This window comes from Carcharhinus amblyrhynchos, chromosome 32, assembly GCF_965287045.1.
Source record: "Carcharhinus amblyrhynchos chromosome 32, sCarAmb.v2.hapA, whole genome shotgun sequence".
Lineage (NCBI taxonomy): Eukaryota > Metazoa > Chordata > Chondrichthyes > Carcharhiniformes > Carcharhinidae > Carcharhinus > Carcharhinus amblyrhynchos.
The window spans coordinates 10,544,504-10,563,618 of NC_137355.1; the positions used below are offsets into that span (position 1 = coordinate 10,544,504).

A 19,115-nucleotide genomic window follows, 5' to 3' on the forward strand; every position below is an offset into this window, starting at 1 on the left:
AAAACTTTCTCTGAATAGAGACACATTTTCAGTAATTAATATTAGACTAACTAGCCACAATTTCATAGAATCCCTACAGTGCAATAGGAGGCCATTCGGTCCATTGAATCTGCACCAATCACAATCCCATCTAGGTCCCATCCTTGTAACTGCATGCAATCCCCCTGACGCTAAGGGGCAATCCCACCCAAACCTTCTCCATAACCCCAAGTATTTAGCCAGCTAATCCCCCTAACCTACATATATCTTGGGACACTAAGGGGCAATTTAGCATGGCCAATCCACCTAACGTGCACATCTTTGGATTGTGGGAGCAAACCGGAGCAAACCCACACAGGCAGGGGGAGAAAGTGCAGACTCCACACAGACAGTGACCTGAGACTGGAATTGAACCTGGGTCCCCGGTGCTGTGAGCAGCAGTGCTAACCACTGTGCCACCGTGCCGCCCTTGGAAGGAAAACTAAAGAAGTCAGTAATTCGAAGTGCCTGCTACCCTTGTCCTTCTAGGTGGAATTTGTCATAGAATCCCTTCAGGGCAGAAGGAGATCACCTGGCCCAAAGAGTCTGCATCTATTCTCAGACAGTACATCCTACCCAGGCCACTCCCTTGCTCCATATATCTACCCTGCGAATCCCCCCAACCTACACATGTTGGGGCACTAAGGGGCAATTTAGCATGGCCAAACCACGTAACCTGCACATCTTTGGACTGTGGGAGAAAACTAGAGCACCAGGAGGAAACCCATGCAGACACGGGGAGAACGTACAAACCTCCGCACAGGCAGTCACCCAAAGCTGGAATCAAACCCAGGTCCCTCTCACTGTGAGACAGTAGTGCTAACCACTGTACCACTCTGTCTGCTATTATCCTTATTCTGTTCTGTTGTAGTTAACTGGTACAGTGAGTGGGTCGCTGGGCCATTTCACAGGGCAGTTAAGAATCAAGCAGATTGCTGTGGGTTCTGGAGTCACACGTAGGCCAGACAAGGTCAAAGATTTCCTTCGTGAAAAGGATATTATAGAATTTGTTAGGTTTTTGAGTCAATCTGGGGGTTTCAATGTCACCATTATTGATACTAGCTTTTTTAGTTCAGGCTTATTTAATTAACCAAATTAAATTCCTCATCAGCAGGTTATTAATCCTGGCCTTTGCATCGTGCAGTGCTACTGGCACACTACTGTAGCCATTAATATGAATCATCTCTGACCTCCCTCTCTCCCTCAAAGCTATATTTCCCTCATCTTTTACATATAATTCACAAACCATTGCCTGCCTATGCAAAAGCTCTCTGCCTAGGCTGGAACAGAGTGCTGTTTACTCAGTATTAATACTGTACAATTGGATTTGCCTACTAGCACTCAGCGTACTAAGCTCCCTGGATAATACAGAAAAATTAAAATATTTTGCTGCTTAATGCACACTTATACTTCATGTTGGATGGCACAGTGGTTAGCACTGCTGTCTACAGCGCCAGGGACCTGGGTTCCATTCCCGGCTTGGGTCACTGTCTGTATGGAGTCCGCACGTTCTCCCCGTGTCTGCGTGAGTTTCCTCTGGGTGCTCCGGTTTCCTCCCACAGTCTGAAAGATGTGCGGGTTAGGTGGATTGGCTAAATTCTCCCTCAATGTACCTGAACAGGAGCCAGGGTGTGGTGACTAGGGGATTTTCAAAGTAACTTCATTGCAGTGTTAATGTAAGCCTACTTGCGACAATAAAAAATAAACTTAAAAACTTCAAACTATTGAGGAATAGAAAGTACTTCAATCTGTATTCTAACTGCTGGATGGCACAGTACACACTTTATAATGTGTTAAATCATAGAGCAACCGTCCAATTACTGAGAGACTGTTGCAATTTGCTGGAGTATTCCTGTTGCAAAAAAAAGGTTTCAAAGACAGGCTGCAGAAAAATGGGTTGTAAAACTGTAGCATCGTCAGGCTATACAAATTCCAATAGATTCTGTGTGCATGCAAAACCTGCTTAATCTGGCCTTAATATTTCAGTTCCACACACCATTTAGATAAGGCTTGTCAAAACAGCAGCCTGTGGGCCAGAATCCAGCCCATCAGCCTTTCTACCCAGCCCACTAAACATCCTTGGACATCGGGGACAGCAGAGTCTGTGTGCATGTGTGTGTCTTTGTGTGTGTGTGTGTGTGTGTGTGTGTGTGTGTGTGTGTGTGTGTCTTTGTGCATATAGGAGGTGTGGACAAAATGAGCCTGGTTGAAGGTTCAGTATCATGCCTGATCTTGGGCTTCAACTCCATTTTCCTGCCCATTTCTCGATTGCTTGAAAGTAATTTAGAATATAGAATTCCTGCACTTCAGAAAGAGGCCATTCAGCCCATCCTGGTCTGCAGTGGCTTTCTGAAGAACACCGCCCTAACTTTGTAAGCCCACGCATTACCATGGCTAATCCACCCCCAAACATTGTTCTATGTTCTACCTCAGCCTAAAATGTATTTAATAATGGAGCATCCACACTCGTCTGGGGCAGAGAATTCCAAAGATTCACAACCCTTGCAGTGAAGAAACTTCTCCTCATCTCAATCCTAAACAATTGGCCCCTTATCCTGAGACTTTGCCCCTGTGTTTTAGACTCCCTGACCAGTGGAGACAATCTCTCAGCATCTAGCCTATCAAGCTCCTTTACAATCTTCACAGAATGCACTCATAGAATCCCTACAGTGCAGAGTCTGCGCCGACAATAAGGTTCACTTGACTGACCCCTGGGATGAGAGGGCTGTCTTATGACGAGGGACTAAGCAAATCGGGCCTATTTTCTCTGAACTTTAGAAGAATGAGAGCAAATCTCATTGAAACACACAAGGGGGCAACAAGGTGGCACAGTGGTTAGCACATTTACCCCACTAATCCCTCTAACCAATGCATCCCAGGACACTAAGGGGCAATTTACAAAGAACAAAACAGCACGGGAAACAGGCCCTTCGGCCCAACGAGCCCGCACCGCCATCTTAACAATGTGTTTTTCCTCCTCCACCCTTGACCCATGTCTATGCTTATGGTACCCCCATTGGAAACCAGATTAAGGGGAGAATAATTTAGGGACAATTTGTTAGCATGGCCAATCAACCTATCCTGCACATCTTTGGAGTGTGGGAGGAAACCGAAGCACCCGGAGGAAACCCATGCAGACACGGGGAGAATGTGCAAACGCCACACAGACAATGATCCAAGCTGACCCAGGTCCCTGGAGCTGTGCTAACCACTGTGCCACTGTGTGCCACTCTTGTGCGTTTCAATGAGATTTCCTCTCATTCTTCTGAAGTTCAGGGAACATAGAGCCGATATGCTTAGTTCCTCATCGTAAGACAGCCCTCTCATCCCAGGGTTCAATCTAGTGAACCTTTGCTGTACCGTCTCCAACACAAGTATATATTTCCTTAAGTGCGGAGACCAAAACCGCACACAGTATTCCAAATGCGATCTCACCAAAACCCTGGACAACTCCAGCAATACTTTTTTATTCCTGCGCTCCAATTGCCTTGCAATAAAGGCCAACATGCCATTTTCTTTCCTAACTGTTTACAGTACCCACACGTTAACTTTCTGCATTCCTTGTACGAGTACACGCAATTCTCTCTGAACATCCAACACATACAAATTCCTGGATAAAAGCAAATTACAGCTGATGCTGGAATCCGAAAACAAACAAGAAAACGCAGGAAAATCTCAGCAGGTCTAACAGGTAAGGAGAGGATAGGGCTGACATTTCGAGTCCAGATGACACTTTGTCAAAACTTTGTGTTCAAGCACTTTAACAAAGGGTCATCTGGACTCGAAATGTCGGCACTTTTCTCTCCTCACAGATGCAGCCAGACCTGCTGAGATTTTCCAGCATTTTCTCTCTTCACGTGCAAATTTCTCACCTTTTAAAAACATTCTACTCTTTCCTACATTGTAATCGGTGTCATCTTTGTTATCTGTCTGTACCCCTTTGCAGCCACAGTGTCCTCCCCACAGCTTACCTTCCCACCTACCTTTGGGCTATCTGCAAACCTCAGTTCCATTACTTTGTTTCTTTTCATTCATTAACGTGGATTGTAATACTGAGAAAGTGGGACCTCAGGGTTGAGTAAGTTACCTGAGGGACTGGAGGATGGCATTCATAAAACAGGTGTTCCCAAGATTCCGAAGTCCTGTGGCGCAGATGGCAGTGGTTCCGCCCTGTCAGACAATTAAAAGTAATGAGTTGGCGATTAGTAAACGGGCCCCAAGTTCAATGTGAGGCACAGCCAGCTGGAACTCATGTGAACAACCAAAGTGTTAAACTGGCTAAACCGAGTTACTGCAATATAGAATCATCTACATTGCACTGCAAGGCTTTTCTTTAAAAGGAGCTGCGTTAGGTCGGTCCTTTCAAATTTCTCTGTGTAAATACAGATTAAAAACTAAACAATTAAATACACAACCGGAATGGGGAGTCATCTATTCTGAACTGCATAAACTGCGCGTGAAATTTACTGTTATTTAAATACCTAAGCAGAAGACTAGTTGTGGCTTTAATCTCAGAATTTAAAACACACTCTCCGTTTAGAATTAAAAGACATGGAAATATCAAAGAAAGTCATCGAAGACACGGGTTCGATTCCCAGCTTGGGTTAGTGTGTGTGTGTGTGTGTGTGTGTGTGTGTGTGTGTGTGTGTGTGTGTGTGTGTGTGTGTGTGTGCGCACACATGCGCGTGTGGAGTCTGCGTGCTCTCCCCATTGTCTGTGTGGGTTTCCTCCCGCAGTCCGAAAGACATGCTGGTTTGGTGCATTGGCCGTGTTAAATTCTCCCTCAGTGTACCCAAACAGGTGCCAGAGTGAGGCGACTTTCACAGTGACTTCATTGCGGTGTTAATGTAAGCTTAAGTTTCCTCCCACAGTCCAAAGATGTGTAGGTGAGGTGGAATGGCCATGCTAAATTGCCCCTTGGTGTCAGGGGGGACAAGCTAGGGTAAATAGGTGGGGTTATAGGGATAGTGCCTGACTGGGAGTGTGGTTGATGCAGACTTGATGGGCCAAATGGCCTTCTTCTGCACTGTAGGATTCTATCAACTTAAAACATACAATTACCAATTAGTTTAGAGTTAAAAGATATAGAAATGTCAAAGAACATTAACGACAAGAGACGCTAACGAAAATAAATCAAATGTAGAAAGGCTTCACAGGACCGTTTTCAGGTCACTGTCATAGACACAGTAACAGAAATACAAGCAACTACACGGAGTGCTATGAAAAAGGCTGGTCTTTGATAAATCTGCAATAACTCAACAGAAGCCTCTTTCGCTGAGGATGTTATTTTTACATCCAGTCAACAACAAAAAAAAACAAAGCGAAACACCCCAAGGTAAGGGATCATAAAAATTAATGGATGCAGGAGCATGTAGAAGGAAAGATGCCATCTTCGTTCACCACCCTCCCCCCTCCAGCCCCGCTCCATCCTCCCCACTGTTCCAGCCAGTGGTAGAAAAAGAAACACTGTCAACCACCACAGTGGCACAGTGTTTAGCACTGCTGCCTCGCAGTGCCAGGGACCCAGGTTTGATTCCCGGCTTGGGCGCTCCAGGTTCCTCCCACAGTGCGAAAGACGTGCTGGTTCGCTGCACTGGCCGCCAGGCTAAATTCTCCCTCAGTGTACCCAAACAGGCGTGGGAGTGTGGCAACTAGGGGATTTTCACAGTATTTTCATTGTAGTGTTGGTGTAAGCCTACTTGTGATGAATAAATAAAATAAAAATAAGTTAACAAACCCTCTACCAAACTGTATCCTTCATGCGCGACCACATGGATGTTATTTACGCTAAACAAGAAGTGAAAGCCAGAATAGTATCATTTACTAAAAGGCGGGGGATTACCCAGGGCTGTGGTGAAGACTTGCTTTTAAATGATGCAGTGCAGTGTTGCCTGGGTTCTGAATCAATATTTGGCACACATGTATCTCCAATTAACTTCTCATACAGGCGACACCAGGCCCCAGACGTTGGCCTTTTTTGTACAAGGGCGTGTTTTTGTACACGTAGACACGGGATGGCAGAATTTGAGCAGCCTAGATCCGCTGACATTGAGGCAACCTTCCTTGCAATTTATAAACAACCTGGACGAAGAGTTTGAAGACAGATCACATCCCCAAAGGTCTCACCCCGAAACGGGACAATGTTTCTGAACATTAATATGTGACAGGACCATTCAAAAGTCTGAAGGCAAAGGCACGGTGGCGCAGTGGTTAGCACTGATGCCTCACAGCACCAGGAACCCATGTTCAATTCTGACCTCGGGTCTCTGCCTGTGTGGAGTTTGCACATTTTCCCCATGTCTGTGTGGGTTTCCTCCGGGTGCTCCAGTTTCTCCCCACAGTCCAAAGATGTGCGGGTTAAGTTGATTGGTCATGGTAAATTGACCCTAGTGTTGGTGGGATTGGCAGTGTAAATATGCGGAGTTACAGGAAACGGCATTGGTGGGATTACTGTTGATGCAGTCTTGATGGGCCAAATGGCCTCCTTCTGCACTGTAGCGATTCTACGATTAATCTGAAAAAAACACACCAACCCAATTTGTATGGTCGCTTCCCAATCGCACCCTTTTTGGTAAGCAAGGCACTTTGATTAGTCAATCACACTCATCATGCAAGGTACACCTTCTTCCGTCGGGATAAAGACACAAAGGTCTTTGTATCAAACACGCACCAACCGGCTCAAGAACAGCTTCTTCCCCACTGCCGTCAGACTTCTGAATGGTCCTATGACACATCAAGCTGATCTTTCTCCTCACCCTATCTGTAACGGCAACACTACGCTCTGCACCCTTTCCTTTGCGTTTATGTACTCTATGAACGGTATGCTTTGACTGTATAGCATGTAAGAAACAATACTTTTCACTGCATGCTAATAAATATGATAATAAATTAAATCTATTCAAGGGCACCTAAATAACAAAGATACCTATATCAGACTGATCTTTCTCCTCATCCTATCTGTAACTGCAACACTATATATTCTGCGTTTTCTCCTTTCCTTCTCCCCTACGTACTCTATGAACGGTATTGTTTTGTCTGTATAGTGTGCAAGAAACAAGACTTTTCACTGTATTCCTGTACATACGACAATAATAAATCAAATCAATGACAGACAAGGAATGGTGCAAGAGTGATTAATTAATATTCCATTTAACAAGGTTCCCATCACTTGAAATGTCCTATACTTACATTGACCTTCACATACTTGTTGTTCACAGACGAACTTTCCATCAATTTTCTTTTGCGGTGTCTGTCTGCTGAAAATGCTGAACTGTGTGATGAAAAGGACACATTAGAGAGTGCATCACTTCCATACAATGCAGTGCAGTCATCTCAGCCTTTTATTAGCTGCTATTTCCTATTCAATGCTGGGTTCAAATAGCCAATTATCCCAAATATTTGTTGAGTCGTGCTGCACAATCAGATAAAATCTCACAGAGACATTGGAAGGAATTGGACGTGAATCAGAGATTGTCGCTGACTCTGTGTCGACGGGCGGCATGGTGGCACAGTGGTTAGCACTGCTGCCTCACAGTGCCAGGGACCCAGATTTGGATTCATGACCCCAGAGTCACTGCCTGTGGGGAGTCAACACATTCTCCCCCGTTTCCTCCAGATGCTCTGGCTTCCTCCCACAGTCCAAAGATGTGCAGGTTAGATTGACTGGCCATACTAAATTGGCCCCTTAGTGTCAAGCAGGGTAAATACGTGGGGTTGAAGCGATAGGGCCTGGGTGGGATTGCGGTTGGTGCAGTTCGATGGGCCGAAGGGTCTCCTTCTGCACTGTAGGGATTCTATGATTTCTATGACAAAGCAGGAAAACGTATCACTTGGATCACAAACTGAGTTAGCAACGGAGGACTAAACTCAAGAACGATCATCGACCTGAAACATCACGGCTGTTCCTTTCTCCACACGGACTGCCTGACTGGCTGAATATCTCCAGCATTTTTGTGTTTCCTTTCCAGGTTTCCAGAACCACAGCGTTTCACTTCTTTCCATATTTATAATAACTGATCACTTTAATTACAGACACATCCGAGCCAATCCCCAATGGATATGCTGCAGTAGCACTATTGACAGCAAGTTGCAGTTACAGCAATTTATAGACAGTTTGCGTAATGACAGATATTAGGCGGAGGTGGGGGAGGGGGTAAAATATGTCTGCGTCTCAGCTTGTCGAATTCTCCCTAGCCTCTAACCATCCTTTGTCCTTGTACTCAATTCATCCACAGTTCTCTTGTGCAGAGAATGTAGTGCACTTCTCGTCCACTATTTATTTTACGTATTATTTATTTATTAGTGTCACAAGTAGGCTCATTATTGACACTGCAATCAAGTTACTGTGAAAATCCCCTAGTTGCCACACTCCGGGTACACTGTTCAGGTACACCGAGGGAGAATTTAGCAAGGCCAACGCGCCTAACCAGCACGTCTTTGGGACTGTGGGAGGAAACCGGAGGAAACCCACGCAGACATGGGGAGAATGTGCACAGACAGTGACCCAAGCCAGGAATCGAACCCAGTTGCTGGCACTGAGAGGCAGCAGAGCTAACCCACTGTGCCGCCCTATTTAGTTCGTGTCACATTATTTCTGGATTGTAACCGCCATCATTTCAATTTCCCTACAAAGGGGGAATAAACACTGGCCCCTTGCCCTTAAACAAACAAAATAACATGAACAGTGATTTAAGGAGAAACGTTAAGCTAAAGTGATATGACCGGCATGGCATTAACCTGCATTCATATCTGGCCTTGCAATGCAGTGAAACATTCTAAGAAGCTACACAATCAGGTTAAGCATGAGGAAAATTCTACACTCTGTAAGCCAGATTTTGCAGCTGCAAATCAGGCTGGCCAACACCTCCAACCAACGCCATCATGCCACTCTGACATTACAAGTGGTGAGCGGGTGTTTTAACGGGTAATCGGCCTGCTTAACGATCAATCAACTACGATTTTTCATCGCCCACGCCTTTTTTTGTTCAATGCACAAAAAAAAAACCCATTGTGAGTGAGTTACGCCAGGTACGAGGGTGGATAAAGAGACTCTGAGGAGAATCGGCGGCTGTACATTGCTGCAGAGTTAGACTTTGCCTTTTTTTAGGCTGCCATAATAAAAGACTAAGAAGTCTCACAACACCAGATTAAAGTCCAACAGGCTTATTAGAAATCATGAGCTTTCGGAGCGCTGCACCTTCTTCAGGTCACTCAACTGATGAAGGAGCAGCGCTCCGAAAGCTCGTGATTCCAATTAAACCTGTTGGACTTTAACCTGGTGCCGTGAGGCTTCTGACTGTGTCCACCGCAGTCCAATGCCGGCATCTCCACATCATAACAAAAAAAAAGAAGGGGACATAGTGACATGGATATCCTGGAAGTTGAGATCTAGCACAGGAACTAGAAATCACCTTTTCTGGGGAAAAGCAGCAACCAGTCTGTGGTGGAAGATACCACCCTGCACAGATCACCTATGGGCAAAAGATGAATTAGCTCCACTCTCAGAACGCCAGGTCTTTCCAGATTGCACAGTGGGGACAGTAAGATCCTTTTGTGAATCACTGGTTGGTGAAATCAGTTCACTCTGGTCACAAACATTTTACTCACTGGGCTCATTCCAGGCTCAGTAAGAAGTCTCACAACGCCAGGTTAAAGTCCATCAGGTTTATTTGATAGTAAATGCCACAAGCTTTCGGAACGCTGTTTTCCTTCGTCAGGTGAGTGGAGAGTTCCAACTCATTCCAGGCACCAGTCAGAGCCCTTTGTGGCATCGTGGAAGCTTCAGCACATCACGGCACAAAGATAGGGACAAATATGATGTCTGGGCCAGCCTCCACACCTGATGGCCACTAACTAGCCATCTGACTTTTGATTCAATGTAGGGGACGTGAGCGAGGTAGCAAGCAAACCCCCCTCCCTGCTGCCTGAACCCCCAATTATTACCCATTCTGGTCCCCTCAGCCAGCTGGTAACCATAACATACAGTCTCATATTCTGATGGAGCTGTTTACAGCGAATTAAGATCAATAATTTCACTTCCTACATTACAAAAAAACTAACTGATGCTCGGATTCTATTAAAATAGATTAAGCCATTTTACAGTCAATTACGAGGCTGGAATTCACTTCCTCCCAGAATCAGCCTTCTCACCCGAGTTTAAAAAAAGCTGCAACTGGTTCAAGCCCCACTCAAGGTTTTGAGCATGTAACCTAGGCTGGCACTTACTTGTAGAATACAGGAGTGCTGCAACTATGATGTGCAGGTTAGGTTGATTGGCCATGTTAAAATTGACCCTAGTGTCAGGGGGATTAGCAGAGTAAATATGTAAGGTTACGGGGATAGGGCCTGGGTGGGACTGTGGTCGGTGCAGACTCGATGGGCTGAATGGCTCCTTCTACACTATAGGGATTCTAGGATTCTTTCAGAAGCGATATTAAACCTGTTAAATCAGGCAGAAACAAAATAATGCCATGAACAGTATGGACTTCTCTTGGCATTCTAACCAAAGTTTTCTGTTTAATTATCACCAACCAATTATTTGTTTTTTAATTCATTCATGGGACTTGGGTCTCACTGGCTGGCCAGCATTTATTGTCCATGGGCAGTTAGGGTCAATCACATTGTTGTGGCTCTGGAGTCACATGTAGGCCAGGCCTGTTAAGGACAGTAGAGTTCCTTCCCTAAGGGACATTTGTGAACCAGCTGGGTTTTTTCTGACAATCAGTAGATTCTTAATTCCAGATTTTTTTTTATTGAGTTCAAATTCCACCATCTGCCGTGGCGGGATTCGAACCCGAGTTCCCAGAACATCAGCTGAGTTTCTGGATTAACAGTACAGCGGCAGGATGGCACAGTGGTTAGCATTGCTGTCTCACAGCGCCGGGGGCCTGGGTTCGATTCCTGGTTTGGGTCATTGTCTGTGTGGAGTCTGCACATTCTCCACGTGTCTGCGTGAGTTTCCTCCAGGTTCTCCAGTTTTCTCCCACAGTCCAAAAGACATGTTGGTTAGGTGGGGTGGCCATACTAAATTGCCCCTTAGTGTGAGGGGGACTCGCTAAGGTAAATGTATGGGGTTATGGGGATAGGGCCTGGATGGGATTGTGGTTGGTGCAGACTTGATGGACCGAATGGCCTCCTTCTGCACTGTCTGATTCTATGATACTCTATGATAATAGCACGAAGTCACCCATACTTGGTGTTGATCAGGAGCACATTGGCTCCCATATATAAGTGACTTCATTTACAAAAACATTCGCAAGCCGTCTGATTGATATTTTCATTTACAAGGAAATATCAATCAGACGGCTTGCGAATGTTATCAGACACACTTTATCAATTAGTTTCAATACTAACTTGGGAGGTAGAGAAAGTGAAATTAAAACAGAGTGCCAGAGAAATGGTGGGTTAGTAGTCAGCAGGATATGGTGGCTACTTTGCCACCTCAGAGCATAGAAACACAGAAAAACTACAGCACAAACAGGCCCTTCAGCCCACAAGTTGTGCCGAACATGTCCCTACCTACTAGACTTACTTATAACCCTCTATCTTACTAAGTTCCATGCACTTATCCAAAAGTCTCTTAAAAGACCCTATCGAATCCGCCTCCACCACCACCGCCGGCAGCCGATTCCACTCACCCACCACCCTCTGAGTGAAAAACTTACCCCTGATACCTCCTTTGTACCTACTCCCCAGCACCCTAAGCCTGTGTCCTCTTGTAGCAGCCATTTCAGCCCTGGGAAAAAGCCTCTGAGAATCCACTCGATCAATACCTCTCATCATCTTATACACCTCTATCAGGTCACCCCTCATCCTTCGTCTCTCCAAGGAGAAAAGACCTCAACCTATCCTCATAAGGCACGCCACCCAATCCAGGCAACATCCTTGTAAATCTCCTCTGCACCCTTTCTATGGCTTCCCCATCCTTTCTGTAATGAGGCGACCAGAACTGAGCACAGTGAGCAGGAGTTGGAAGAAGAAACGTAAAGGTGAGAAGGTGGGTTGATCTAAGCACAGAACATAGAGAGGCCCTGAGGCAAATGTTGCAGAGAGCGGTTAAAGGTTAACTGCTGCATCCACTGAGTCGGAATGGAAGCAACACAAGGCCAGCCTCAGAAAGCTGGAGGAAGTGTTAGTCATGACAAGGAAGGTCAAGAAACACAAAGGGATAATTCAGTCACAGACAGCATGTCACTGATGACTTCAGCCCAAGGAATGCTGCCACGATATGACTGGAAGTCAGTGTGGAGGCTTGAAGGTGTAAACAGAGATAAAACAGATGGGTTCACCAGGCAATTCAAAGGCCTAAGTGGGATGGAGCAACAGATAGGTCGGTGGTGAGTTCTCAGGTAGAGAAAGATAGCAGCAGTTTTAACGGTAGACACATTATTAATGGTTCCCTTCCCTTGGACAATGTCATAAGTGGTGATGAAGTAATCGGGTTTTAGATAGAAGAGGATTGAGGGAGCAGGGAATGGGGCCATCAGAAGAAAATGCAAGTGGAGCAGAATCAGTGCCGGACTTGTTGGGAGACGGTATGGAGGTCAAGTAAAGCAGGAAGCAGTAGCATAGATGGTCATCTCAGTGGCAAAGAAATTCACAAGCTTCTCATACTCAGTATTTGAGGTGAGGGCAAAGGAGTGAATAGAACTCAAGGTCATTCTTAAATAGTAGAATTATTTTACAATAACAAGTGTCTTGGCAGGAGAATGGGGTACAGTAAAGTCAAATCTGTAGCAAACTAACTTAGCCAGTTGCTCTTCAGAGTACCTTCTCCACTCTAGGCAGTGAAGAGTGGGCAAATCATATAATGATTGGGAGACAAAGGGCAGATTGCTGGGGAGAATAATTTTATTATTATTTATCAGTGACAGAAGTAGGCTTACATTAACACTGTTACTATGAAAATCCCCTAGTCGCCACACTCCGGTGCCTGTTCGGGTACACAGAGGGAGAATTTAGCATGGCACATCTTTCAGGCTGAGAGGGGAAACCGGAGCACCTGGAGGAAACCCACTAGACATGGGGAGAACATGCAGAGTCCACACATACACATACACACACACACCGGGAATTGAACATGGGTCCCCTGCGCCACTGTGGGTAGTGAAGAGGCAACTATTTAATGGTCGACAGCACCTGGTGTGTTCTGGCAACTGGAGAACAAAAAGAAGAGGAAAATGGGAGCGAGAGAGAGAGCAAGCAAGAAGGAGCAGTAGGAATAATATTCTACAGCCAAATGGTAAGGGAAAGCAGGAAGTAGTAAAACAGCTTTGTGGGTGACAGTGACGTCTGCATTTGAAGTTTGAATCAACAGCAGGTTTGATGGGTGGGCTGTGGATATGGGTCAATTACTAATCTCTACAATGAATGACATTTTAGAGATTGAACCGTCTGCTGTTGTATTTTTTAAAGTTTATTTATTATTACCACAAGTATTAACACTGCAATGAAGTTACTGAGAAAATCCCCTAGTCGCCACACACCCGGTGCCTGTGCAGGTACACTGAGGGAGAATTTAGCATGGCCAACGTACCTAACTAGTATGTCTTTCGGACTGTGGGAGAAAAAAAATGGAGCACCTGAAGGAAACCCATGCAGACATGGGGAAGATGTGCAGACTTCCCGTGACCCAAGGCCGGGAATTGAACCCAGGTCCCTGGCGCTGTGAGGCAGCAGTGCTAACCACTGAGCCACCGTGCCATGAAGGGCAACTGGTGCAGTAAGCTGTGAAAATACTTTGTGCAAATATTAGCAAACACAAGTGATACTAAGCGACTGGCAGCATACCTGGCTTTGCCCGAGTAGCATTTCTCCAGCTAGATCACACGATACCAAACATAAGCACTGGCACGTTACGATTTTAAAAGAATTACTGTTTACTCACTATATCATGTGAAATGAAGCTTATGTCTTCTGCTGTCAAAGACTGATGTGTTTCTCTTGTTTGTGTGCAAGAGGGATTTTTAAAGCAGGACCGCACTCAACTTCCTGTGCATGACAACACAGGAGATTTAGGTACACACGCCTTACAAGGCACTGTGCTATGCCGCACAAGTTTTGTAAAAGGTCCAAACTACATCACACGCATGAACCCTTTAAGGGTAGAGATAAACTGTGGTCAAGTGAAGAATGGACTTATTCCCATCAATTCAGTGATTTCTGCACCTCAGGAAACACTCGAGGAAGCAAGTTCATCCAGATGTCAATTAAGACACTGCATACATCCTGCTGCCAGAACACATTCAAGAGTTTCTCTTAAGAAAGACAGAGAAAGGGCAAGAGTGGCGAAACACGAGAGACCTTTGAAGCCAGGAAATGGTATCATGAGAACAGCGGTAAACACAGGTCTGAGCATTTCCCTGCAAGAACGCACGTGGTGCAGGGACCGGTTTGGTAGATTGAAAGGGTGGAGCAGAATGTTTCTCGCTCCCACATCACAGCAGAGTTGTTAAAAGAGAAAATGGTGATGCTGGAAAGTATCATTTTTGTTCATCTGAAATTTAATTCATTTGGGGGGGGGTGGGAGAACTCAAATTAAGATGATGAAATATGCATACTGAGAATTAAAAATGAGTAAATTTTAAAGGACAAGGCGAACTTGCATTTGTATAGCATCTGTGGAAAGAAACAGGATAAATATTCCAGGTTCAGATGGTCATTGATCGAAGCATCAACTCTGTTGCTCTCCACAGATGCTGCCAGACCTGCTCAATAAGTATTTCCAGCATTTTGCTTTTCTTTCAGATTTCCAATATCTGCACTATTTTATTTCACTTTACCAAGACGTGCAGATTAGCTGGATTGACCATGATAAATTGCCTCTTAGTGTCCAAATATGCGCAGGTTAGGAGGACGGACCATGCTATATTGCCCCTTAGTGTCTAGAATGTGCAGATTAGCTGGATTGGCCATGCTAAATTACCCCTTAGTGTCCAACCATGTGCAGAGTAGGTGGATTGGCCATGCTAAATTACCCCTTAGTGTCCAACCATGTGCAGAGTAGGTGGATTGGCCATGCTAAATTACCCCTTAGTGTCCAACCATGTGCAGATTAGGTGGATTGGCCATGCTAAATTACCCCTTAGTGTCCAACCATGTGCAGATTAGGTGGATGGGCCATGCTAAATGACCCCTTAGTGTCCCGGATGTGCAAGACGGGATCGCCATGGTAAACGTGTGAGGTTGCAGGAATGGGGGGGGGAGGAATGTTAAAATGTAACCGGCGATAACATTGGGTCTGTTGTAATGTAACCAATGGTAACAAGCTGTAATAGTCAGCTGAGTAAAAAGTCTGACAACACCAGGTTTAAGTCCAACCGATTTATTTGATAGTAAACTCACTAGCTTTCGGGGTTAGTCCCTTCAGGTGAATGGAGAACTCTCCATAGCTGACTGCTATCCCAACGATTATATTTGTCTGACTACTCTAACTAGTTCTATATTCTCACTATTTGAGTTTCACTATTCTATACTGAGTATTTTGAATGATCTTGTGATTGACATTGTAAGCAATGGTGCCTTACATATCAAAGACAATGAACTTGGAATGTTTGCCATGCTCAGATATGAATACAAGTTGCTGTATATTCTCTATGGCTGGAAGAAGCAGTCACTCATAACACAGAATCATACAGTGCAGAACAGGCCCTTCAGCACATTGAGTTTGCACTGACACATGTGAAACACCTGAACTCCCACCTAATCCCATTTAACAATGCTGGGCCCATAGCCTTGAATGTTATGATGTGCCAAGTGCTCATCCAGGTATTTTTTTTTAAGGAATGTGAGGCAACCTGCCTCTATCACCCTCCCAGACAGCACATTCCAGACTGTCACCAGGTTCTAGATAAAAGAAGTTTTTCCTGCATCCTCCCTAAACCTCCTGCCCCTCACCTTGAACCTATATTCCCTCATGACTGACCCTTCAACGAAGGGGAAACAACTGCTGTGATGTTAGTGTACCTTTAAGAAGTGTTTTTTTTTAAATCATGATCTCTGCGGCTCTCACAGTCAGTATTTATCATGCTCACAGTTTTAGGTGATGTCATTGTGGGAGAAGAGAAACTGGGCAAGTCAGGTGACAAGAGGTTTCAGCTTCATTTTAGCTGCAGTGTTAGTGGCAGTCTTAAAAGCAAGCTGGGAAAAAAAGTATCTTTCTCTGTTTTTATTCTGAAACTGTTACCATTTAACTGAAGACACAGCCTATTGTCTTCCTGTACTAAAGAATCTGTGCTTTGGGGAGTTGATACCACTACAAACTGCTCTGAATTTTCAAGATCATTTGAAATCAGCATTCAACCCAGGGAACTCAATCCCAGTATCAAGGCAGAAATAGTCTGTGCTATGTTGAACCTGTGAAAAGGGTTTTTATTGTCTATATGGGTTTTGATTTCAATTGGAACACATTAGAGATATTCATTAAGAGTTCTACATTTATAGTGGTTGTTTTCTCTTGCTTGTAATTGATAAAAAGTCTTGCTAATTTTCTTACTATACATGTTAAGTAAATTCTTAAATAAACTATGTTTGATAAAAGCTCTCTAGTGGGTCACTTGAGTCATACGAAGTGAAGCATCTCATGTTTATCCTAGCCAAATTCAAAACTTATGATTCAGGTGGCCTTCATAAAACACTTTGGAGTTTCTAATCCAAACCATAACATTGCTCCTTATCCAGTCCAAAGATGTGCAAGTGAGGTTGATTGGCCATGCTAAAGAAAAAAATTGCCCCTTGGTGTACTAGGATGCTTAGGTTAGAGGGATTAGCGGGTAAAATACATGGGGGTAGGGCCTGGGTGGGATAGTGGTTGGTGCAGACTTGATGGGCTGAAGGGCACTGTAAGGTTCTAGGATTCTATGATCCACTCTGTTCACTGTTGCCCCACAATCTTGTACACCTCAATCAGATCACCCCTCGGTCTTCTCTGCTCCAACAACAACAACCCAAGTCTATCCAACCTCTCTTCATAACCTAAATGCTCCATCCCAGGCAGCATCATGGTGAATCCTAACTGAACTTGAATAAGTACGGCAGCAGGCAATAAAGAATCCATTGTGGGATTCTTAAAGGTTTCAATCAATTCGCCTCTTCTAAACTCTAGTGAATACCTTTCCTCATGAGATAACCCACCATTCCTGGTGTTAGTCTGAATTGCTTCTAATCCATTTATATTTTTCTTCAAGTAAGGAAAACAATTAAATATATACAGTAATTGTGAAAAATGATACTTTATTCATATAGAAGAGCAAAAATGCCACATAAGCTATTTTCTCAGCTCAATGTTTGGAATCCTTGCCCTTTATAAAGCGAGAAAGGGGGTAAAAAAACACTCCTAGCTGTGTGGAGCTTACTGATCAGGCTATCACCAGAATTACAAAGGCAGCCAGCTCAGAGACAGTGACAAGAAGAGTCAACACATGAAACAGCGGAACGCCAACAAAGCAGCTGGGGCAATTTTTACTGGCCTGAAATGAGTGGGACTGTGGGGAACGGTTTCTCTTGAATTGAAAGGGTGGACAATTTATAACTAATAGGGTAAGGCTAATGTATTATAGACAGGTAAGAGTGACAAAAATACATAAAACATGCAACTTTACATGAACTGTGTCAGAGGACTCAGACCCCTCTCACTACACTTTTTTTTATAAAATATATATATTTCCATGGCCCAACTTCTAAAATAGTAGACAATAGACAAAGAACCATTTCAAATGGCTGAGGCGATGTCAGTCTGCATCCCTCAAACAACAGGTGCTAATATGGCAGCGGCGCAAAAATTGATGCCTCTATTTCTGAAGACCCCCTGTGGGTCTGAGCTGATACATCTGATAGGAGAGTCTCCTGTTCGAGACTTCATGGTTGGAACATCAGCAATCTCAGGGACCCAGTCAAAGGAATTTGCAACCTTTTTCAAAGTGGAGGGGTGAGAGACATGTGGCATGAACCCATAGCTGGTGAAACCAGCATTATGATACGAAGAAACTTCAGAGTTTCCATCTTTGATTCTGGACATTGACACACTAATTACTTTCTCTGTGGTATTTGACTGGTAAATCTTTATCTTTTTAGCGTACGAGTGTGCAGGTGGCTATGTAGCGACCCCTCTCCCATGTCTGAACATGTGAGAAATAACACAGCTGTGTTAGGTGCTGTGAGGCCACACCTGGAGTACTGTGTACAGTTTTGGCCTCCTTACTTGAGAAAGGATATACTGGAACTGGAGGGGGTGCAGAGATTCACTAGGTTGAATCCAGAGTTGCGAGCATTGGCTTATGAGAGTGGACTGGGACTATACTCATTGGAATTTAGAGAAATGGGGGGGGGAATCTTACAGAAACATATAAAATTATGAAGGGAATAGATAAGATAGGAGCAGGGAGGTTGTTTTCACTGGCAAGTGAAATTAGAACTACAGGGCATAGCCTCAAAATAAGGGGAAGCAGATTTAGGACTGAGTTAAGGAGGAACTTTTTCACACAGAAGATTGTGAATCTGTGGAATTCCCTGCCCAGTGATAAAATCAGAAAATACTGGAGATATTGGGCAGGTTGGGCAACATTTGTCATGGAAGCATTTCAATTTACACAGGCCCGCCTTTAAATCTCTTAGGATTAATGGGCTGGGTCTTTCTTGGAGTGCAAACTAAGTCCTGGAAGCTATCCTCTTATAAACCAAATCTGGAATGCTTTCATAGCAGAAATCTAACTTGGACCATTCAGGTAAATGCCAACCACTGGATTTGTATGAAAGGATCTTTCCAAGCTTCAGCTGAGGCTACCTCATTGAATGTTTTTAAGGCAAGGATAGATATACACTTATGAACAGTAAAGGAATTAAGGGGTATGGGGAGCAGGCAGGAAAATGGAGCTGAGTCCATGAAAAGATCAGTCATGGACTTATTGAATGGCAGAGCAGGTTCAAGGGGCCAGATAGCCTACTCCTACTACTTACATACTAGGGAATAAACTATCTAGAGTTTGCTGTGGGGTTATCATTAGAAAATTGAATCATGTCAGATGGAGGGGTTTAAAATTTTATTTATTAGGGTCACAAGTAGACTTATTCTAACACTGCAAAGAAGTTATTGTGAAAAATCG

The 19,115-nt window shown here is 44.3% G+C and overlaps 1 protein-coding gene across 2 annotated transcripts in view; it reads right to left on the reverse strand.

Moving 5' to 3' along the window:
- Positions 1-19,115, reverse strand: part of usp3 (ubiquitin specific peptidase 3) — a 99,819-nt gene that overhangs the window by 29,286 nt on the left and 51,418 nt on the right. For both annotated transcript variants that reach the window (XM_080216190.1, XM_080216189.1), the window contains exons 5-6: positions 7,207-7,288; positions 4,106-4,188 (exon numbers count right to left, since the gene is read on the reverse strand). In XM_080216190.1, coding sequence (XP_080072316.1) covers positions 4,106-4,188; positions 7,207-7,288 — 165 coding nt within the window. The remainder of the gene's footprint in view (positions 1-4,105; positions 4,189-7,206; positions 7,289-19,115) is intronic.